At 29.6% G+C, this 25186-nt stretch overlaps 2 protein-coding genes across 3 annotated transcripts in view; one reads left to right on the plus strand and one right to left on the minus strand.

The window, feature by feature from the left end:
• The window catches only part of LOC148281029 (zwei Ig domain protein zig-8-like), a 149978-nt gene that overhangs the window by 11093 nt on the left and 113699 nt on the right, over positions 1 to 25186 (plus strand). For both annotated transcript variants that reach the window (XM_088227434.1, XM_088227435.1), the window contains exon 2: positions 17258 to 18227. In XM_088227434.1, the coding sequence (XP_088083560.1) occupies positions 18152 to 18227 (76 nt within the window). In that variant the 5' untranslated portion in view covers positions 17258 to 18151. The remainder of the gene's footprint in view (positions 1 to 17257; positions 18228 to 25186) is intronic.
• LOC148281030 (uncharacterized) lies at positions 19250 to 23238 on the minus strand. The gene is made up of 8 exons (XM_088227432.1): positions 23161 to 23238; positions 22714 to 22836; positions 22369 to 22464; positions 22224 to 22277; positions 21745 to 22134; positions 20224 to 21656; positions 19966 to 20169; positions 19250 to 19307 (listed from the first exon to the last, which is right to left on the minus strand). Exons 2-8 carry the CDS (start codon positions 22828 to 22830, stop codon positions 19250 to 19252), a joined length of 2352 nt encoding a protein of 783 aa, XP_088083558.1. The 5' UTR covers positions 22831 to 22836; positions 23161 to 23238.

Consider the following 25186-nt stretch of genomic DNA (forward strand, 5'->3'; position numbering starts at 1 on the left):
CAAATGGCGAAGACTGCAATCCGGTACAAAAAATAAGTCCCTTATTTACATATTACAACAGAGATGAAGAACATTAAAGATAAGATAATATGAAAGTCTAGGCATCGACAAGGTTTATGACCTGTCAATGGCTGGTTTAAGTGGCCACCTTACACACTGGGTAACATTCACCATTCTGCCCATATTCGAACATCTATATTCCTTCAATTCTTTATTACGTTGATGTTGTGAAGTGAAAGAGCGTAAAGAGTGTAAAGTGGCCACTTAAACCAGCCATTGACAGGTCATGAGCCCTGTAGATGCCTAGACTTTTATATTATCTTATTGTAAATTTTCTTCATCTCTGTTGTTTTATGTTAATATAAACAGCCTGCCAGGGAGTTGAATCCTGTCCTTGTCTATAAAAATTTGGACAAACTCAAAATATTGTTAATAAGTACCTTAGGTTACAAAAATACATCAACCTTGAAGGTGGAATTTATTTTACCAAAATAACATTACAAATTACAAAACATTTAAGAAGTTATGTTTGGACAACACATCAAACCAGGAATTCTTGAGCAATGGTTCGACTTTATTAAGGTATAACACTCTCCAATAGCAAGAGTATTTGCTTCTTAAACATAAGTTTCACTGCCGTGAAAGATGAAGCTCTCTTAAGTGATAATGTTCAGTTGCCTGACTGTTCTTTCGATCGGCAAAGCCAGAAGCAGGTTGGTTCTGGAACCAGGGAGCTATGTGATTCGAATTGTCAGTAAATAGAGCTAACAGTGTCATATTAAAAAAAAATATATATAGAGCCGTTTTAGGCAGAACGGCTAGAACGCCACATCACTTTATATTTGCATACAGACCTCGGTTCATTTGCATTTATACAACTTCTCATGCATGAATGGCGATTATCCCAACTGTTGACACGTCTCTAAAGTATTTGTTGAATTTGGTCATGTCATATTTATCTCGGACACTCGTTTTCTGCATTTATTTTCTTTCGCAACATTTAAATCGTTCTTTTGCTGTCCATTCGATCTACATGTCCAAACTAACGCTTTACTCTTTTCTCGTTTTTGTCGATAATGCTTATCACGGCTTTATAAAATGCACGGATTTCGACATTAACACAATATACAATGTGCAAAAATTGATCATTTATATGATAAAAGACAAATATTTTTATGATCATCATATTGCGAAATTCTTAATTTTAACACTTTGTATCCCGGAGCCGTGTAAACACGTGATTATATAACCAGGCGTTGTGTTTCGGTCATGTGTTTTTACTTGGTTTACCAGCTGTCTAAAAAAGTGCATTTTATTGACATCTAGTGACTTTTATTAGTACTTTTTTGCTGCTGGTAAACTACGTGAAAACACGGGACTGGGACACAATGCATGGTTATTATAATCACGTGTTTACACTGCTCCGGGATACAAAGCACAAAAAAAGGAGAGAGGCCCTGTAAATGTGCGAACATTGCAATGCGCAATGTGGCTTTCCATAGAGGCCAATGTTGGCAAAACTATCAAACGAAAATGACCGATTTAAAATGCCAATGTTGGCAAAACTATCAAACAAAAATGACTGATTTAATTTTTTCAAATAAATCTGAGAAGTTTCAATTGATTTAACCTAGTATTTTTATAATTATGACACTTTTAAGTAACCCTTTACAAATCAAGAAATTTCACAAAAATGGACTGGGCACAGGGTAAATTCTACGTGTATTCGGCCGGTGCTCAAAGTGTTAATTGTTTAGTGAAATAGTGTTCAATCTCTCATCCATTTTTGTACGTTGATGATTGTTAACGGGTTTGATGATTTCAGCTAAAGACATTATGTTCGTGAAACCGGTTTAGGAACGATCACAGTTCAAGAACTTGAAGTTCCAAAAAAGATTTTGTCCGCTTGATTAATGCTCGTGATATGTCGAGTCGGAACTTCCAGAAATATCTTTGTCACAGTTCCAACAAACACGTCGCCATTTGCTTTATACCGTTGTTGTTGTGGGACAATTCGGAAGGCGAAACTAAAGTGAGATTAAATTTTCTACTGAAGAGAAAACCCAGAACTCTGGGACCCAGAAAAAAGAGTTAAGAGAGACGAAATAAAGTGAGCAAATGAATACGAATGACTGAAAGTTATCTCAAATTATTTTGTATTAGGAATTACTATGTAGTTTTTGCATTAAACTCAAATGATTTCAGTCTATTCAAACAATTCATTTTATTTTTAACATAAATATACAAAATTAGACAATTGTTCTGCCTTTTTTACGGCATTTTCAAACGAATGTAAAGATTCTGGAAGAAATCACTATTTACGTTATACTCAGAATTAAGTAAAACTTATTTTTTTACATAATTTTTCTTTTCATACCAAGTGCTGCATATGACATTTTATTGTCACTTTACATTTAGGAAATCACGATATTTTTTATTACACGGAAGGTTAGGTGATTAGTCATATGTTTCAGGTATCAGTCCTGGACTGATTAATTTTACTGTAATACCTCACTATTAAAATAATTCACCCTGTAAGGAATCGAACCTAAAACCTAAAAAATATTAAACGAATGCGTTAACCACTACATTACGAGGCCGACTAATTTATCAGACTCGTTTTTTTTCCTGGTTTTGTTTCACACAGGACTGTTTTGTTTTTAAAATCAAAATGTTATAAAATCAATATTATCACCATTTTCAAGTTTGTATAGACAAAAGGAGCTATCAAAATTGACATATATTGTAACAGAGAGGAAGAAAAATTTTGTGAAAGGAAAATAGAACTCAAACAAAAAGTGTAAAGTGATTATTTAAATCAGTTATAGGTTATGAAAATAAATATCAATGATATTTTGAGTTTGTCCAAATTTTTGTAAAAAATAACTAGATTCAATGCTTTTGGGAGTAAAAAACATTAAAATATTACAACAGAGATGAAGAAATTTTTTTTAGAATGGAATTATAAGCCTCTGCATTAACAGGGCTTATCTGTCTTTGAGTGGTTAAAAATGCCATTTTACACGCTGTGTTACATTCACCGTTATGTTTCAACATATATATTTAATTGCAGAAAAATCCACTTTTTGAAATATAAACCTTTTATATTATAAGCAAGGTAAATAATAAAGCAACTCCCAAATATAAAAAAAAATAAAAAAACATATATATTTCTCAAATTCTTTCATATTTGTAAAGCTTAAAACTAAATATTTTTTTCTGATTAACCTTACTAGGCAATGACTGCAAATACTTTTCAATGTTTGTACTACTTCTTAGACGAGCTGATTTTATCAAAAAAAAATTGAGTCCGAAATTCCAAATTATTGTAGATATGAGCTAGATTCAACCCCCCTGGGAGTCATTCCCTGAAAATGACTAGACTTCTTCCTCTCTGTTTCAATTTTCCTGAAAAAATACATTATCATTTTCGTATTATTTACTCAAATATTGAAATTTTTAGATCTATTCATTAAATAAGTGAATTTCTTGAGCTGGAAAAATGGGAATCGATTTGTGCGAGAGTGGCATTTAAATCTAGGATCTATGGTTTGAATGTGCACAAATGTGAATTTTTCATTCTCCATTATCATTACCGTATTAACCTTACTTAATGGTGTAAAGGTCATTTTATTTATATGTTTATGATAAACTGCCAAAATAACTTAACGACGCTTTCAGTCATATCCACTTTTAGAATAATCCGTTGATTCAAATAAAAAAAATATTTTTGTAGTCATTTGTCTATTTGGGTAGTCACATGTCTTTTTAAGTAGAATATCGATTTTTTGTTTAAGCCGCTTATGGCAAATTTCTCGAAAAGCAGTTTATCTATATAATTCTTCTTTTTCAGTAAAAACTCTTCAAATAAATATTAATGTATGAAATAAGACTTAAATAAAAAAAAAGTAACAATCGTTTTATTTCGACTTACTTTAGTAAAAAGTCTGATTATCGAATATTAGTTAAAAAAAACGGATAAAAATGCTTTTGGTATCAGAAAAGCCGTAATTATTTGAAACATTACACTAATAATTAATTGGTTTATGAATAACCATTATTGCAAGTTTTTTTTTTGTACCGTAGAAAAATATTTTTAATCAATACATAATATCAAGTTTTCACAATGTAATTTAAGAAAGTAACGATAATTAAAAAAATATATACATTAACTGTGGACAAAATTATGAGCTCAATCAATTGTTAATCCCTTTGTTACAAGTAATGCTTTGTGAACATTACCAGTACTTTATTCAATTAAACAAATAAAAGATGTAGTTTAATAATTTAACTAGAGCTTCAACAAAGCTTTTACTTCAAATTTAGTGAAATAGCGGCCACCAAAAGGACACCTATGGATTTTTGAAAAAAATAGGTTATTTAATTGTTTAAAGAAAAAAAGATTTGGGTACGTGATACGTCATAAACTATTTAGCTGTTTTCATTTGTTTTATTCATTTTAGATAAACCACTAAAAAGTTCAGATGGTCACTGTGAGGTACTATTTGTATAAATGAGTGACAATCCAATAACTTTGCCACTTCCTTTTTAGTAAAAAATACTGAAAATGCAGTATAAAAATTGATAATAGATACGTAATTAATTAAAAAAAACATTATATAACAGGCAATCTCTATTTTGTCATGCCTCCGACTAAAACAAACCCCCTATGAGCTAATGAACCGAGTTTATTGTATTTTTTTAAGTTTTCAAGGATTATAGGGTGTGTGTGGGAGTTGAATAAATCACGTGGTTGAAGAAAATTAGTAAACTTAGTCATTTTAGTTATTAATGGTGACAGCACCACAGGGATGAATTAATTTAGTTACCGAACTAAGACAATATATTTTTTCCCGTGTAAAACTGCGGCCATTCCTGGCGTCGGTGAAACCATGATAAATGTAAATTGCGATCCTTATTATTATTGTTCTTGTTGTAAACGGGATCCTGTTTGTAAACTTTTTAGAAAAATGACTTTAGTCAAACAAACCAGAAGTGTTCGTTATCTGTTTACCCCTCTACAAGTCCAAATAAATAACAAAACAACATCTTAAAGCTGATAAAACACGATTTTTCAGAAAAAATATCTCACCCCGTTTTATTTACACATTGCGATAATGGGTTGGTGTGATTTAAAAAAAATAACTTTATTTGATTTTTACTTCTCCATTTACCTCGTTACCCCTCCTAATTGCGTGAAAAGGTTTTTTTTTTCTATTCTTGAAAAAGTTTTTTTGACACTAATGGATAATAAATATGATATCAAATCATTACGTATTTATACTCTCTGTTGCAAATTACACTCTTGTTAACTTGCTGTTGCTTAATCACAGATGTTTATCACGTCGATTAAAAGTCTTTTACCGGCTTTTATCCATATTTTTTTATCGAGTCGATTATTACCGAGGATTAGTGCGGCTATTGCAATTGAGCTGCTAGATAGTAAAATTCAGACTTTTCCTCAAACATTTACACAAAATTAAAATAGTTTCAAACAAAAATCATAAGAAAATCATATATTTATAAAAAAGGATACTTTTATCAGTTTATGGTTCAAAACAATAAAACCAAGACAAGTGTTCGTATGAGTTATACATATTATACGTGAGATATACGATCAGTTCGGTAACAATTTTGAAAAAATATCTTTGTGAATGAGTTTCCGTTTTTCACACAAGTCGTTTTGGTATGTCACAGACTAAAGTGAAGACGTGACAGTGTGACAAGGTCGGGCATTAATCATTAAAACGCCATCTTTTTTCACAGAAAAAGATAATATGAAAACAAATTATCAAAAGTCACGACGCATCTTCAAATAGCCGATCTGAAAATATTTAATATCTCTTGTATATTTTTAAACCTTTCGTTGAAAATGTGTCATGTTGCTTAAACGAAAAATAAAATTAAGTTTATGTTTTTCAAAGAACACCCTTTTCCATTCCAAAATAACTTTAATAAGCTATTGAAATACTAAATTAAGGCCCGAAGGCATACATTGTACAGAATATATTTAATTTTATAAAAGGCTATTTTCAGATGATGCACTTGTTTACATATCAAGAAATAATTATGATGCATTCATAAATAACTTCAATCATGTTTAACGGAATATTTTAAAATGGTTTAAAGTAAATAAACTAAAATAATTTATCGCAATATATGAAAAATATCTTCCAAATACATTATATCAATAATTATGATTAAATTTAAAAAATTCTTTGATGGAATAATAATTCTCCAAGTATTTTCAGGTATAAAAGCTAATTATAAAATACATTTTTGACAAAAAAGTAATTACTTTTAAATTAAATTTACAGAAAGATAAAGAAATATGATAGATATGAATATAATTATTTTGACCTATAAAGCCATAATTTACCTACGCACAAATTAATGCTCATCGGTAAATTTTTAATGTAATGAAAGGGGAACAAAAAACTTTATAATTCTACAGTATAAGGCAACGAAGGTTATTTCAATTTTTCAATATCAATTTCATATTTATTTTATTGAATACATGAGCACTACAAAAAAAGTATCTTAATTGAATTATGCAGAAATAATTTAAATAAAAAGTCAATAACATTAGGTTTTTTATTAAAATAACACGTAGGTATCCATAATATAAAGAGAATAATATTTTTAAAATGTTAGAAAATTTCGTAACGAAAAACCCCCTCAAAGACGTAAAAAATGTCAACGTCCAAAATAATATTGTTCAATATAGAGATAGTCCTTTCAACTGACATAACCATTGGCAGTTTGGTTCTGCATATTGGAATGTGAAACAGTCAATGTTGATGCTGCATAATGTTTATCAATCGGATGATGCTACGCATAATTTCAGGGTTGTCAATAATACCGCGAAACAATCGAAAGAAATGCGTGGTTAAATAAAAATTCAATTTGGTCTTCAAACTGTTGTAACCAAGCATACCTTGGAAAAACTCAGTGGGTAAAAATCATGAATAATATCCGAAATTCCTCATATAGAGAAAGCTTAAAACATAATGGAATAAAAAATCCGGCCTTTTCACATTAAATCAAAAAATAAAAGATAATGTTCTATTTTTTTATCATTAGCGAATTAACTACAAATCATAGACTAACTGGGAAACCGGTGTTTTGGATTCGATTCCCGCCGGTTGCAAAAAAGAGACCCAAAAAACATTTTTCTCGTCTGGTCTGGGTGTGTTGTTGTGTGCATTTAATAATTGTCTTTCATATCCTCTCCTTGATACCCGCTGACAAGTCTCAAAAATAAAGGCTTATTGGGTTATTCTTCTTTAAAAACAATATATTCGGGGGTGTATTAAATAAAAAATACAATAATATTTGACCAACTATGCCATACGAAAACTAGAAATAAAATTACCAATAAATATAAAAACCCTAAATCAAAACTTGTTGTATTTATAAGGGTTTAAAACTCTACAAACAGTTACTCGAAGAAACAAAGAAAACAGAAAGTCTTGAAATGTGAAGCCAATTAGATAAAATAATGTCCTTGATAAGTTTTGATATAAAATTTAATGTTATTAAAAGTTTATATTAGTTATAAACTAACTTTATAACGTGAAAATAAATTATAAAATGTTTTTATTTCAAAAACTTAGTTCAAAAAATTACCTAGATGTTTCATTAAATTGTATTTAAGCTAGGTATACAACTCTCAAGACAAATACAAAAACTGCTCCTGGAAATTTTAATCATAACAATTACTTGAATTTGCAAATTACGTTTCTCAAGAAAAGTATCTGGTCGTTAGATTTTTATCGCTTAAATACATAATAGGTACAAGTACTGATTTAATTTAAAAAAACATTTCATACATCAAAAATACTCTAGGTATTGTCTACGGAATAGAAAAATTGACTGATTTATTGTATTTGAGTTTAATAATCGTATATTTTCGTCAATTTTAATCAGTGAAAGAACTCCCTCTACGTACCCAAAAACCATTTAAAAACCAAGGGTTTTCCTATAGGTTTTGCTTTTACCAAAAAACTTTTTTGTCATACACCGTATAACTTTTTTTAAAATTTCAAATTTGTAAACTGTAATTGTAATTTAATTACCTCTTTTGTCCCTTTTATATTTACGAGCAGTTTGCCAAGTTATGTCATTAATCTGTCTATTTAAATGAAATGAATTTATAAAGTTGGCTTTAAGAACATTTATTTTGGTTTGAAATAATACTTCAAAAATTTATCGCGTAATCACAGAAATCAGCCATGTAAAAGTGTATGGTACATTAAAGAAAGTTTAAAGTTCAAAAATTAAAAAAAATATTAATGAACTAAACAAGTTAGAAAACAAATAAAGAGATGAGTATACTTTGCAGTAGAATTAAGTTGGTATACACGTACAGCTTAGTTGGATAAAAACCCGAATAAGAGTAAAAATACAATACATTTTGCTAACAAAGTGATAAGGTCCAGTTTTTTATATTAATTTTTATGTTTTAAAATGATGTAAAATAAAACATAGTAAATTTAGAAGAAAATTTTCATGGCGTTTTAACTCCAGAAAGATAATCATATGTTATGTTATTACTTTTGTTTGTTCGAGTTCACATATTTAACATTTTATTTTTAATAATACGTTTATGTTAGCGGTAATGAATCAACTATGAATATCATAAAGTTATGGATAAATGAAAAATGTAAAGGTTTTATTTGTATTTTTATAAGGAAAAATCTTGAATCTCGAAATCTTGAAAATTAAAAACTTCTCTTCAAGATTTTAATATATACATTTTTTTTAACTAACTTTTAGGATTTTTTTAAATACAAGGAACGTCAGTAAAAAATATGTTTGAAATATTTGATTTTTAACACTATAAAGAAAGTCATATTTTATTGTACATTTAAAATATTCACTCGTCACTTTGACGTATGGCTTATCATATATTTACGACAGTATTGCCCTTACTTGAGCGACATGGGTATTTCCTGCAAGCTTTGTGAGTCGACTGAGTTGGTAGGAATGGCGATCGCAGTGGCGGTGCTATAAACGAACAAATTTTACTGATTTTAAAAAATAGATTACGTCGATTTAACGTAGTTGTCTATTTATGTTATTTATCTACTTATCTAAACATTAAGGTTAAAGGCTTATTTTTAAATGTCTTGTGCATTGACGATAGTTTTATTTGTAAATATTTCATTCCGTTATAAATTTCGTTTGTCAGGTAAAATAAATCTTCGATAATGTTATGAGTATGTTCAAATGATTGCACAGGCTGAATTTACTCCCTAGGGAGTTATTAGATCAAAATCTGTTGCAACAGAGGGAAAACCTTTTTAAAAAAGGGGAATATGGAAGTTTAGGCATTTAAAAGTCTTTTGAACTGTCATTGGCTGGTTTAAATGACCACTTTACACACTGTATAATATTCACCATTCTGCCTATGTTTAAGCATCCACATTTCGTCAACTCTTCCATCTGTTGACTTTTGTGAAGTAAAAGAGCTGGAACTTTTTTTATGTGGGTAAGTGTGTAAAGTGGCCCATTGAACCAGCAAACGACAGGTTATAAGTCTTGTAAATGCCTAGACTTACTTAATCCCTTCTCGTAAATATTTTGCCTCTATAACAAAAAATTTAGACCTCAAATAGTGTTAGTTAATTAATCTTTATTGGAACCCTCAAAATGTTTTACCTTTTTTATGAGCACGAACAAATTAGGCAGTTTAAATATTTAAGGGTTATCTCGTCTTCAATTTGAGAGAAATTGTTACTTTGGTTTTACTGCACGTTGCTAATGAGCTTTAGGATTAGAAAATAATGCAGATTCGGGAGAAACATAAAGATTAAGATAAAATATTGCGGAGTCCACCGAAAAGGCTCATACTCTGGACTCGGAAGGCTGTTAGACCAATTTTACTTAAATTAAATATTAAAATTTTAAGAAGGGTTTTCCATAGATAAACAGTCAAGTACACAATTAAATTAGCACATTTATTAACTTGATCACTTGAAAGACAATTCTTTGATTAAAGAAATACCCAACATCACAATGGAAATAAAAACTAACGTGTAATGTAATGTATTTTTTTTAGGTATTTGTACAAATAAAATTTGAACACATTATCAATATTTATTCGAATATAATTTCATAAACAAAACATTTTACAATTCATACGCTTTCAGATGACACAATTTACCATGAAGATGATCGTTTTTAACAAAAATCATCGCCATCCCACGAAGCGGTGCGATGGACCCAGCATCCTTAATCTCTTTTGGCAATTCATTTAACATCCTCCAAAGTCCTTTATACAACATATTGTTTTGAGATGCATGGATTCTTGTTTTGGGGAGTCTGAAATCCTCAACTCCCCTCGTACAAGAGCGATGAATTTCGTTATTGCGCTGAACATCACTAAACATGTAATCGGTCGATAATTTATTTATTTAAATATAAACAACTGAGTATTTAAAATTACTCTTTACTTTACCAAAAGCATGTTCAGTACCGTCAACATTAATTGAATTTTTGTATACTCGTATTGGTCACATCTCAATATTGACTTCATCTTCCTATTCTGAGCTTTCTGCATGACATTACATTGATTTTTCAGTGCTCAAAAAGAAAATACTAGAAAAGTAATTGAAATGCGGCAAAACAAATGTCATAAAAACCACCGCGATTGTTTCTTAATCTATTTCAAAATCCCATATTTTTAGAATTTACTTGTATTTTGAAAATCTTTGATCAAGATTTGTGTACAAAATATTAAGCAACATTAGGTAATGTTATTTTTTAATATTAACGTTAGTTATTTACATCACAAAACACCAAAGCCAAATACTGCATTTTTATTATGATCTCACTGGGATTTTAACCTGGAAAGCTAAGCTATTTTTACCCGAGACGGGCTTCTGTGCCATTTATTAGTATAAAATTGTTTTATAAAATAAATTACCTCAACAAATAAGTTTTATTGAGGAAAAATTATCGTTCTTAATATTTATTTGTAAGTCAACACATCTTTTTAATGGATTCATTAATATTTAAATAAATATATACTATGCATAAATTTCACCGTGGTACACCCACAAACTTTACAAGTTGATCATGATCTTTTAGTAATTCTTTTTTTTTCCGGAATTGCTTTGTTTAAACATAAGACATATACATATATAGCGAGTATAATATTTCAATTAAAAAACTCATAACAATATACTTTCCTGAACAATAAAATATTAAAACATATTTTTTTACAAATTCGCTGCTAGATATAAATGATAAAAAATACGTATTTATTTTTTGAGATTATTTAACAAACATAAACGTATTTTGAAAAATAGAATAGTATATTGTTAATAAAATAAACACTTAATTTCAAACTCATTTTTCTCTGAATTGTATTTTATCGGGAAGTACGTTTTTATTATGAAATTAGAACCGACTTTAATTCTATAAATTAATAACGTACATTACAGTAATGTTAAAAAAAAAATATTTTATTATTTATTTTAGTTTATTTTATTGGATCTTCCACTCAGTAATCCATTTTATTACATTGTTTAAAAATTCACATGTTCCGGTGCTGTGTAGTCAACACACATACAAAAATGATGGATTTTAAATCTGAACTGAACGTTGATAGGCAATTGCTTCTATCAACTATTTTCTATGTCAAAGGCGAATATTGTTATTTTCATTGCTGGAAATCATCGCTCTGAAAGCAATTGAAAGCAACTGGCATTTTGTGGCAGTGGTACAGGCCTGCCACGCGCGTAATTTTGTCACTTTTTTGCAAATATATCTAAAGCGCCGAAAAGAAGACGTAAAGAATATTAAAGACAGTATTATTTTACTTCATCGCCGTGATAATGCATCACATTTGCAAGCTTTTGGTTGTATGGATAATTTATCTAAAAAAAATTATAAAATCCTTTTTCTGAGGATAATAAGTATTTGTTAATTATTAATAAATATCTGAAATCCAAACAATTTTTTTTAACAAAAGAATACTGATAATCTTAACACAATATTTTTTTTATTTACAAACATATTATATACTGGCTACATATCATTAGAAAAGGAGAGTTAAATAAATTGGACATTCATTTGCTTATTTGGAGCATTATTGTTATTCTAATAAAAAATAAAGACTCTTGTTTAAAAAATGCCGCTTGTAATACAAGCAGAATAAATCTTCGCATATTTAAAGCAAAATAAAAACAAACTCATTTTTTTCTCAACTACTCTATATGTAACAGATGGCCATACTTAACTCGCGGTAAGATAAACACATAAGTCTAATTTCAAACAAGGTACCGTTAAGTTGGTGTTTTCTTAACGGATTTCCGAACCAAATTAGTTCCTCCCCAAAAGCAATGACACAAGTGTGAAATAATAAAACTGTGCTTAGGTGTGAACAAGCTCACGATGAAAGGAGCATTAGTAGCGCTGACGAATAACCGATTCCCTGCTGACGGCTCTTGTAAATAACTACACCTACGATTTATATGCAGCGCAGAGCTGGATTAGGCTTAAAGACATAACATTTTTTTATTGAAATATTACAACCGAGGTGAAGAATATTTTAGAGAAGGGATTGTGGAAATCTAGGCATTTACAAGGTTGATAACCTATTATTGACTGGTTTAATGTTTATCCTAGGCATTTTAAAATGGAGAAATCGTATGATTTCTTTACATTTTATCAGACTGCAACCACAGAGAAAAAGAACCAAAATCAGATTTAGATATTTTAAAGATTATTTTACCTACAATGAAACTTTTTAAAATTGCGATTCCTTAAACAAGCCTAACAGTGACTAAATCAGAAAACGCTTTTTTTTTTCAAAATACGCTGGGTTCACACAAGGACAATGCTACGACAATAGATATGACAATATTGTCTTGTCCCAGCTTCGTAAACAGCTTTGACTGCGCAGGACAGAACAATGGAACAATACAATCGTCGAAAATGAATATGCGACGATGAGCGTTACGCGTTACGAGCGAGTTCGAGAAAAACATTATTTATTTTAAACCAAGATGAATTTGAATTATTGAAAGACAAATTTAATAATAACAGACACTTTTCTGCCCACATTTTTAGCCAAAAAAATGCGCGGGAGCGACACGCACGCGCCAAGCGAGTGACGATTGCCATACTGTCCTGTTCGTTGCACGTTTACACGAAGTCAATGCAGCCTGCATGGTAGTGTGGGTGATCTATTGTCCTGTGGTGATAACTGGCCTGGTAATTATCCTGTCCTACAAATTTTTCTTCTTGCAAGGACAATAGGTTCGATACTGAGACTGGACAATATTGTATTGTACTCGTGTGAACGCTACCAAATACTTTTTCGCTTTTACAATTAAAAAGTGCAGATTAATTATTCATATTGAAACTTGTTAACAACGTCATAAACTGCCCTTAACTTAAGTTCTTTAGAATATCTTGTACCCAACAAAACAAGACTCCAAACCTCATTCAATTTGCCGGTACCTAAAACAAAATCAAGGTTTTTTTTTAGTACCCATATATATTTAATTTATAAGATATTAAACACATCTTTTTTAACATTCTATTATAATACCATTCTTTCCGGTCACGCAGACATTTTTCATCTCTCTTATACGAAATATAGAACATTGTTCGTGGACAGTGCGTCTGTTATACTATTCGATGTCAGTAATTATGTATGTTTATTATTATGTTCTGTACTTTGTGCGATACGTTTATATAAGTAGTTTTTTCCCCTTATTCATTTATATATATATTTTTTTTTACTTCACTGTTATAAATATAAATGTATACACATGCATGTATGTATTTAAAAATATATATATTTGCAACTGCTGAATTCCAACCACTTCTCAATTTTAAAATGACTTTTATTTCAATACCTTTAATGTACTCAATCAATAGCTTACGTCACTGTAGAAAATGTATATTGGCTGTTTTAACATTTTCAGTTTCCATGTATTCTTATTTCCTGTATGGAGTTTATGTAAACACTGTTGTTTTTTTCCCAAAATAAATGTAGTAAATATTTAAGTTCATATTTTTTATTCAGTTTAGTTTGAAGTTAACAGTGCGTTTTAGTTGTTTTCTTGTTTATGTTATTAGGAGTTAACTTCTCAAATCATCATGTTATTTTTATAAGTATCATAAAAAGTATTTAAATGTGCGACTATACTCTATACTCTCTTAAATTGAATAAAACAAATACCAAAGCGCCCAATGACACTGTTTTTTTAGCCAATTATAGGAACATATTTTTACTGCATTTTACATATTTGCAAAGTTATTTTGAATATTTTAATTTCCTATTTTGCATAAAAGCTATGATAAAAATAATATTATCAATATCGTATTTAAATAAACAAACTATTTTTCTTTCTGAACCACTACGTGTTGTTCTAAATCGCAAGACTGATCACCTTATATTCAGTCAACAAAAAATAATGACCAAGATACGCTCCGTAAACAAGTGCAGTGTTATCCACCATTTCGTACGGAAAGGAAGTAATCAACGTATTAAGAAGTTTCATCTATGCAGTGATTTAAAGCAATTTAACTCAACACAGGGCACTTGGTCTCGTAGAGTTAGGGATATGTTTTTTTTTTAAATATGTATCTTTCTATGAATAAATTTATAAATTGAACATTCTATTGCCATATCATATGTTTTAAAAACTAAAGTTATATTTTCAGTGACAAAATATTGATGAATATATTATAACTCACGCTGGTCCTGAGTATGAGCCATATGGAAATGGACAACAAATCATTCTAACACCATGAAAGCTCCTCTTTAACCAATTAGCTTTTTAGTTATAATATGTAAAACAGCTCACGTGTAAAGCTTATTACAAATGTTACTAATTATAAACGATGGACTTAGTCATTTGTATTTGTAATATTTGTGCAAACCTTGATGTAGTAGCCCTAAGGGATTTAATCAATAAATAAAGACATGCTTTTAAACATCTTGAAACACATTTTTAAAAAAATCTCATTATATATTTTTAAATCTCAAGATCTCCAAACCACCAGTCAAGACTTGTCAATTAAATAAAAACTAGTGCTAAGATAAACATTTCAGATCAATGACTGATGCCTAATAAAACACATGGGTTTGCATTTATTATCGAATGAATTAAATCATGAACATTTGCTTTTAATTACAGATATAATGATTTTAAAAACTTATTTTTATGTTGAATAATGTAACACAAAATTGTTTACCCTTACGAGCCTATTGAATCCCCAAGAGAGCATATTGTTTTAATAACTTTTGTTAATCATCATATTGATTAAAGATTTTCCATAATCTTACTCCACAATGTAAATAATGTATCAAAATTATTGCAATATCTTTTTACCGAATATATTCAATAATAATTTGCGTCTTTGCTTTAAAGCAGGGTGGTTTTTACACTTATCTGAAGTGTTATAACTATCCATATAAATGGACAGTTATCTTAAGTTCAAATACGGAAACATGATCAATGAGGGAAAGAATTTTAAGTGAAATTTAGTTCATAAAATCTAGCACATAAGTAAAAGTTACAATTTAATTATATAAGTTAAAGCATATATCGCTAAGATTATTAACACTTAAATTTATTCAATTGAATCTTCCAAATATTAAATAACACTAAATAAACATTTATTTATTAGAAACATTTTAAACACCCTTGCAGATTTAAAAAAAATATATATTTTCTTTATTTGTTTGGGAAGCTTTCGTCAATAGAAAACCTCTTCTCACGTGGCCACATCAATTATTCTGACTCTTGACATGTCCATCTTCAAGAATTTGTTGGATTTGGTCCTGCCACGTCTTTTTCGGTCTTTCTCGTTTTCTGCATAAATCAACATTCGCATCATAGATCCATTTAGCCGTTCTTTTGCTGTCCATTCGCTGCGCATGTCCACACCAACGTTAAACCCCTTTCTTCATTTTATCGATAATGCTAGTCTCAGCCTAACATACTGCGCGGATCTCGACATATGTGGTACCTATCACACATCGTTTTACCACACATTCACATTAGAGATTTCAAAATTCACATAAAAAAAGTTAAAAGATTTCTATTTTCTAGAACACAAATAAAAAAGTAAATCGTATGAATAATGTAAAAAAAACACAAATGTTTAAATGTAAGCTTGTCCTTTCATTACAAAACACCTCAATATAGAAAAGTCTAAAAAAAGAATTGTAAAAACCGTTATTTTTAAATGCTGTTTCATCTCTTCTCCTCAAAGCCGAAGTTTTATTTAAAAATCTGAATTGAATCACTTTGGTCAAATTAACCGTTAAAATCATATTTATAAATAAACACAATGTAATTTTGAATAAAAAAGGTGCCGAGAAAGCTTTTCTAAGGAAAATTTTCCTTTATTATTTTTTTTTTTTTAATCTTTAGGCGAGATTTCGGATGAATAGAATTGTGTGTTGAATTTAAAATACATTTCTAATTTTTCATTTTTTTTTTATTTAATAACCTTAACAGATTATTACATTCATTTTACAAAAATAAAATAAACATTTTTCATTCATACTCTGTTGTTCAAAATAATATTTTTTACATCTTTTGAAAAGTTTGTCTGATTCTTTTGTTTAGTTTTGTCTGGTAGTTTGTTGTATAATTTAAGTCTCTGGTTCATTAGTCTTGATTGTGTTTGTCTTATTTTAGAAAGTTGTTTATGATATTTTTCTGATATTCTCGTATTATGTTGACTACAATTTTTTACAAGTTTTAGTTCTGCGTCTGCAATTACATTAGTGGCTAATTTTTGGATAAATTTTAATGAGTCTAGTTGAAAGAGTTCAGTTATATTTAATTGCTTAGTTTGTTTAAAAAGTTCTCTAGTTGAATTTAGATAGGGAAGGTCATGTACTTACTTTAATATTTTATTTTGTTTTCTTTGTAGTCTGTTTATGTCATTTTGATATCCTGTTCCTCATAGTGGTTACGTATAACATATTTTAGTTTTTACATAGGCTTCATATATTAGAATTTTTTCCGTTTTTGGAACAAACTTTTTGTTTTTTTAAAAAATGACTCGATAATATCACCACTTTGCTAATTAAATTGTTTATACTAATTGTCCATGTCAATTGTCTGTCTATTGTTAGTCCTAAGTATTTAACATGTTCAATTTCAGTAAATTGTTCATTATTTATGTAAGCATCTACTTTATGACATTTTTTTCTAGATTAAAAATGTCATCAGCATTTACAATAGCATTAACTAAAGATTGTGTTTTTATGTTTCAGATGGGTGAAAAGGCTACAGAAAGGGGTGTGAATTTTATAAAATTACAAAGTTAATATTGAACACATACACTAGATTCTAAAATGTGAATCGCAAAATTTTGTTTTCCAAAACGGAACAGTCTAAAAATTCAAGTGTTGAAATTTAAATTAGGCTAATTTTACACGATCAAAAAAAAGTCATAATTTGAAAAGTAAATAAGAAAAACACATGAGTCACTAAGTGTTTAAAAATATCACCAGTAAGCCAATTTTTATCATTTGAAAGTTTACTAGTAATAATAATGAAAATACATTTTTTGTAATTCCAATTATTTAGTAAATACATTAATGAATAATATTTTGCATTAGAAAAAAAAAAAATCTTTGTGTTAAACAACGTTATATATAATGTAAATTTGGAAATTAAAAAAAAAAAGAAACCTAAAAATGCGAATAAAAAACAACGGTTGATGCATCACCAAGTGTTTAACTATTTCATCAGTAAAAAAAAATGGAATAAAATTAAACATTTTTTGGTGTTAAAAAGACTAAAAGATAAAAAAAGTGGATTAAAAATCGAAATGTGAGTAAGAATAAAAAACATGTTAAGAGTCTCCAAGTGATAAATATATTTTTTAAGTGCAGCTAGAAAATGTATTTATTTTGCGCGTTCTTATCGTTGTGTGTATCCGTATTGTGATTAAGATTTAAGGAGTGAAAACACAAGAAAATATAAAGGAAATAATGTGTAAAGTTTAAAACATCGCCATGTGTTGAGTTATTCAAATATGAAAAGCTTACAGTTCACCTGTGAATACAAAGGCGAGATATCGTAAAACGCTAAATTCGGATAAAAATAGAACAAACAGTCCTGGGGTGGAATACTTTAAATTCGGGGTGCAACAAAGTGCAGTGATGTGCATCCCTGGGCGGCGCGGTGGGGGGGTGGACCGGTGGTGGAGGGTGACCTGGATGTTGCTTCATCTGACAGGTGAGATTGACGATCCCCCGAAGTCTGTATAACACTGATGATACGGACCATTTAGCCTGGTGACGTCACAGAACGTTGTGTTTGATGGAGAGGCATGATAGTTTATTTATTGAATTTTGTGGTCGTTAGTATTTCGTTTGGATATTCTTTAACAAATTGGATTCTCAAGCCAAGAAAACATAGAAACAAATTTCATTTGACTGAACTATAATGATAGTTTAAAAATACTATTATTATCCATTTCTTCATGTATCGCTCCTTTAATAATAAACTGAAATAACTCAAAAATCATGATTGTTGGGAAATTGCAGTTAAAGTTTTGCAAGTTTGGCGTCAACTATGTTTTGAAGAATATTTTTAAATATGGACATTCTACAGAGATGTAAAGGTGTTTCACGCATTGTGAATAAAATATTCTTTCAATTTATATTTATAAATATCTAGTGTTAAGCATATTTTATAAGATATTTAAGTTTAAAAATACTATTAGTGACTTAGTTCTGTTTTTGATTAAAAAGAAAAATTATTTTTAAATTTCGACTTAACACAAAACTTATTATTACAGTTTTGTTTTAAAAAAACTGATATTATGTATTAAACTTTAGGATATAATGTACTTTATTAGTAAAATATAAAATGACAATATTTGACTTTAGGAGTTATTACTGTTTAACACTAACAAAAAAGTCAATTATTATAATAACTTAGGTTTAATTCTATTTAATGTTAAATCAATGATAAAATTATGAATTGATCTGTAATTTAAGGTACCTATATAAAAAGTTAGGGGCTTAGAATATAATAACCTGACTACTAACTTGTAAATATCTTTACAAATAAATTTAATAATTAAATATAATAAGAAACACATTTTATTTTTATAATAATTTAATTGAAATCTTAATACAAAATCAACAAAAAATAATTAAAAATGAACTTTGCTTAGCATTATAAAAGACCTTTATTATTTTTTTATAATAGCAGTCTTGTTCTCTTATATTATTATCTTAATAATATTGATATCACTTAGGAATGCAGCAGTTATAATCACAATCAGTAAATAATATTTCTCTTAGAACTCTGTAATATTGACAGTAATGAAACAATAATTTTATTTAAAAGGAAAACATGACTGACTGACTGATCTATCGGGCTCAAATTTGGCATACAGATAGCAGTTATGATGACGTAGGTATCCGTTAAGTAGGGATATTTGAAAATTGCCGCGGGGTCGGGTATTACGTATTAGTAATATTATAATATTCATTGGCAGAAACGAGATCGAAAATAATTCTTAAGAATAGATTTAAAAAATAATCAATAAACATTTAGTAAAAAAATCCGAATTTTAATAAGATGTCGTTATTTTTTATATGATTGTGATTACATTTTATTTAGGATGTCAATCACAAACCAGTATGTAACGATATCTTATTAAAAAATGGAATTATAAAAATTTGCGTAATATGAGGGGATTAATCCTTTAGTTATTAACTCTTTTAAGTCCTTCTTTTTATTTGCGCTTAGTTCCTGTTTTTTAGAATATACTTTTTTAATCGTTATTTCTTCGAGAGGTATCATTTTCTTTCGTTTATTTCTAACGTTCACTTCTTTATACTCACTGTCATAATAAGACGTTTTGTAACAAAATGTAAATGGATCGCTTTTAGTAATTTTTAAATGTTTGATTTCATTCCACATAACATTTTGACCATTTGTGTTGGTACTGAAATTATACCCCCACTCCTCTTGTAACTCTTTTAAATTTGAGAATGAGTTGAAACTCATTTCATGAACACTTATAGCTGGACTACTCTTTTTTGCGTTTTTGATTAAGGCAATATACTGGTCTGGAGTGTAAATAGGGCCAGACTTGAGATTTTTCTTGAGCTCTTTTTCTATAAGACTGTGTACACTATCGGCCTCATTTTGGGTGTGGCCCCTAATTAAAAATTTATGAGTTATACTGTTTATGTTTAAATAATACACAGCATACATATATAAGGTTGCAATGAACTCATTCTTGTTCTGTCCACAGCAATTGTCGGAGTAGAATATTATGTTTTTCGCAGCTTCTCCATCAGAACTAATGCCTTTCAAATATTCCCAGACACACGACCCAATCTCAATCGCTCCTCTTTTTGCATCTGACTCAGTCCAGAAATAACAGTAAACATTGTCATATGCATGTTTGCCTTCTTTATTATTGAGTTCGGTCAATGTCAGGTTGTAACTGTTCAACTTGCTTTTATAATAAAAAGCCGAAGTGTCACCTCTGGGACATTGCAATACCGCTTCTAAATCGTAAATTACGACTTTATTTTCATTGTTTACATTTCTCCTGTCATTCAATTTCTCCTTCCTACTTAGTTCTTTCTCTTTAAGATGTATTTGATACTTTTCTTCTTCTTTTTCTTTTTCATTACCATTTAAGTTTGCATAGGCAACACATTGGTCGCATTGGTCTTTTTTTGGTTTGTGAAAACTTAAATTAAACTCTTTTGTAAAAATTTTATAGTAAGCAATGTAGTTACCAACCTCTTTATTATTTTTAGTTTGCAATCCTGTAAAGTCTCTGTACAAATCTTTAATTGTCTTACCTCCTTCAATATACTCTCTTGTACTGTGAGCTCTAACATAGTGTCCTTCTATTCGAGGAATAGATTCAATGTGTTTTCTGATTTCAGCTAATAATTCAGGATCCAATTTTTTGTTATTGCCATGTTTGCCACGTTTCTCCTCTATGAAGCCCATCTCATTTGTGTTCGTTATGATGGTGTAAATCATTTTATCACTGATATCTAAAGTACTTCTAAAAAAAGTTTTGCACACTCTAATTCTATTATTGTCCAGTGTCAAGTAGAACGCCTTATTGGGGCGACGGGGAGTTTGGGCGTTAGTATATTTATATTTAGGTTCTATATCAACCATACAAGTTTTTATGAATGCTCTTTGCTTATTTAAATCACCAAGTTGCCAAAATTTATCAAAAATTTCATATCTTCCCTGAGTGTCTATTTTGTCTATGCATTTTAATTTACACTTCTCATTACAGGGAGTCTTGAGACAACGTGAGGGCTTATTTTTGCGAGTTTTAGACATTGACACATAAGCTCTTCCTTCGTTACGCATCTTTTTTACTCTGTTTTGTCTCCATTTAGCAGGATTTTTTACCCTCTTAAGACCTCTTTTTTTTAAGCTCTGTGTTGCAGTGTCAATATCAGAGCTTGAAGAATCCGAGCATGATGGAATTAGGAAATTCTTTTTTCTGTGCTGAGAAATCTTTCCGAATCTGTCCTCAAAATCGAAATTAGGATCATCCACGTCGTCATCTAAGTCGCTTTCATCAGTGTACATAGGAGAATAAATGGTTATTGAAGAGTTCATCGCACAAGATCTTCGTATTCGTGAACCAGTGGCATTCGAAGTCTAAAAGAGGAATATTTTTATTAATTAATTAAATAAGAAATAAATTAAAAGAGAACATTAATTAATTATTTCATATTATATCACATACATCAGATCTGTAATCGCTTCGCTCTGTATTCTCCATACTATTATCTTCTTCTAATTCAGTAGCCGTGAGTATAATGGCTGAAGCTAAGTGACCCTGTGACTTGCCGCTCTCTCCAGTTGGCTCGGTTGATATTTCTTGAGATGAATTCGAAGACGAAGACGACGACGATGATGAGGACGACGACGAGGACGAGCATGGTGAACTTGAAGAAGAAGAAATCCGTCTCGACGGTAGCTTCATTTCTTCAACTACCTTGGTATTTTCTTTCTCGTCTTCATACGAAAAGCTGTCACTGTCGTACTCCGGTACAAGATTTATTTTGATTTCAATGTTAGGCCGCGATTTATTTATCAACACTTCAGTTTCAACCGAGGTACATAGTTGAGGATCCTGTAATTTTGTTTAAGTAAGTTATCGATGGTAATTTATGGAATTAATTATCATAATACGAGCAGAAAAAGTGGCAACATTTAACTTACATCGTTCTGGGGGGAATCCCGCATAGGGTGTAGCTCGTCTTTTTCTGTTGGTTTCTGGAAAATAGTTAGGTATTTAGTATTGGTAATAATATAATACAATAAGTGAACACAAAAATATCAGATTTTGCAATAAGTAAAACCTTACTTCTGTATCGTTTGAATGACTTTCATTTATTGTTAAATTATTTATAATCAACGAAGATCCACTGTCGCACAGGTTCACATTTTTACTTTTAGGCAGCTGAAAAAATAATAAATTTTTATACATTGTGCCCATGTTAAGCGAGCTACTCACACACCTGCCGCAGGGACTGTTGTCCCTACCGGTAGGACTAAACTTACATTAAATACATTAAATTTTACTTAGTCCTACCGGTGGGGACAATAACTTACTGGTAGGGCTACGTGTAACGGGCCAGATTGTCCCTGCGGCAGGTGTGTGAGTAGCACGCTTTAAATGAAAAAAAAACGTAGGTATTTAATTACTTACTGCGTCGTTATCAATATTCGATAAGGTTTCTCCAGGCGTTGAATTAGAGACTTTTTCCCTTTCAGAAATTTCGGATGATTGGACTAAGCCCATAATTTTTCGGATTCGCAATGACATTTTTATCTAAAACAGAAACAAATTAAATTATGCTAAAGAACATTCACATCACTTTTTAAAATAAACTGCATGAAATGATAATCAAACTATTTTTTATTATTATTTTTAACAATAAACCGATGTAAACTATAATGACTCAAACTAATTGTCCTTCTTTTAGAAATAAAATGCAACAAGTCTGATTAGTGTTTCAAATCTATCGTAGTTTTTAATAAAAAAATGAGTTAAGTCTAAGTAGTTCAATATTATTTATACGATTTAAAAAAATAAAGAGGAACAAGTCTCAAAAACACGATTTATAATTAAAATAATTATGAATTATTTCCTTACCTTTTAATCATAAAATGAAATAATAGATATTCGTCCACGGGAACAAGGATTCACTTTGAACACTGTCGGCGTAACACTGATTCGTCGCGTGATGTGAATCCCGAAGGAAGCGGCCGAGTAAATCAAAAAGAGATGGACGATCTTCTATCTCGCTTGTATAGCTTTAAATAAGGAGCCTGTTGAACTGTACTTATTCTTTTCACGCGTTTAATTCGTTTTATTGTAAAATCTCGTTTTACCTATTTTTTGAGTTAATTCGGTTTATTTTTAAAGGAGCGGTATCATCATTTCCAGCTCTTGTTAGAATCTTTTTAATTTTACTCATTTTTGATCTCAGAATGCTCTAAAACGCTTTTTTATCATTCCGACATCAGAATAATAAAGATTTTAATCAAATAGAAACAGTAAAAAAGAAAATGAAAAACCGTTTATGTATACTTTTGAATATATACTCCTCAACTGCGGATCTAATCTGAAAATTCCTTATTAAGACTGGCAAAGAAAATTATATAACAGTCACTAATTATTTGAATTTCTCAGAAAAACTACCATTTGTCTTTTAAATAAAAGTTATAAATACACCCCTGTTAATCCACTGCACTGCTTTGACTAAAAATATCAAATAAAATATTCATCTTTTTTTTTTTTTAAAAAGAAATATTTGCGTTCTTATGATTACCCCAAATATTAAATTTTAAGAGCCATTCTCAACGAGTTGTAAATAACTCACTATTAGAAAATGGAATCAAGTTGGGGTAGAGTGGGATTCGAACGACGGACCTTTAGTCCGTGAGTCCGAGACACTAGCCACGGGACCACAACCCGATTTAAATCATGCATGTTTAAAAACGAAAAGTCAGTTTGTCTAAGACGTCCGACCTGTGGTTATTTTCAAAAGCATTCTATAGTTAACTTGTGCAAAATATTTAAAATGAATAACCTATTTACGCGACAAGCAAGAGATTTCGAGTTCAATTTCAAACTCATTAAATACGGATTTCTAAACATTAATATAAAAAGGTTGAAAAAATACAACTTTGGCAAAGTAAGAAAAATAATAGCATTATTTGTTCACTTGTGAGCTTAGGTCATTTAATTTTTTTAATGTTTTTTTTGTGTATTTTTATTTATTCTGATAAGTTTATAATTCATGTAAATATTTCAGATGTTCTGCAAATAGCATTCTGCCTCGGTTTATGAAGTAACAGTATATTATGTGGCTCGTTTTACTGGAATTCGCTGTATTGTTATGTGAGGTTAGCATACTTGTTATATTTGAAGAAACTATAATATGAAACGGAGTATTCCTGGAAATGTATAAATAAATACAATATGAGCGAAAATTTTCACACGTAATGTAGAAAAAACATTTTATGTATTTTTTACATTATCCCAAGAAAATTATAAATTTTCCACATAATATGACGTGTCATAAAGTGATGAAAAATTGTTAGCAGAAAACTTGATGAAATTGAGAATTATGAACACAAATTGGTGATGAAGTCTTCACATAATCGTTCAAAATGAATAAATTCTAATTTAGCAAAAATACCAAAAATTGTCGATAACGTATATTTATGAACAAATGACAAAGTAACAAGTCATGTGTTATCAATAACAGTAATCTGTGCGTTCGATTGAATTAAAAAAAAATATACCAAAGGGCTGTTTTTAATACATTGTTTTATGAAAATGAACTTAAAAATGATATACAAAAACTAACAAACAATAATTGTTTATTTTTTTTATTTTTTTTATTGGAAATCAAAGATGATCTATTGATTCTTTTCTTGGAAATGTCCTATTGGATACATACGATCTAACTTTTTTTATGAATTATAACACGAGTTATCCCGCATTTAGTTAAAACTGCTTTGTCAAATTTTCCATTCTTAACTGGATTACTACATTTCATAATAAACACTGATTAAATTATTTTTTTTAAATGTATCCTGAAGCCCTTTCAACCATTAAATGGGTTTTTTTTCTGACAAAATAATATTTTAATGTAGCAGTTATACCTCCT

Source organism: Micrasema longulum, unplaced genomic scaffold (genome assembly GCF_059751315.1).
Source record: "Micrasema longulum isolate JH-2025_06_02 unplaced genomic scaffold, ASM5975131v1 h1tg000503l, whole genome shotgun sequence".
Taxonomy (NCBI): Eukaryota; Metazoa; Arthropoda; class Insecta; order Trichoptera; family Brachycentridae; genus Micrasema; species Micrasema longulum.

Bases quoted from the DNA above. Each gene is read 5' to 3' on its own strand.
- LOC148281030 (XM_088227432.1), bottom strand. From the start codon at position 22,830: ATGTCATTGCGAATCCGAAAAATTATGGGCTTAGTCCAATCATCCGAA. The intron at 22,465-22,713 runs GTAAGTAATTAA...TTATTTTTTCAG, and splicing joins CGAATATTGATAACGACGCA to CTGCCTAAAAGTAAAAATGT. The intron at 19,308-19,965 runs GTATAATTTCAG...TCAATATTACAG, and splicing joins GAGTTACAAGAGGAGTGGGG to AGTTCTAAGAGAAATATTAT.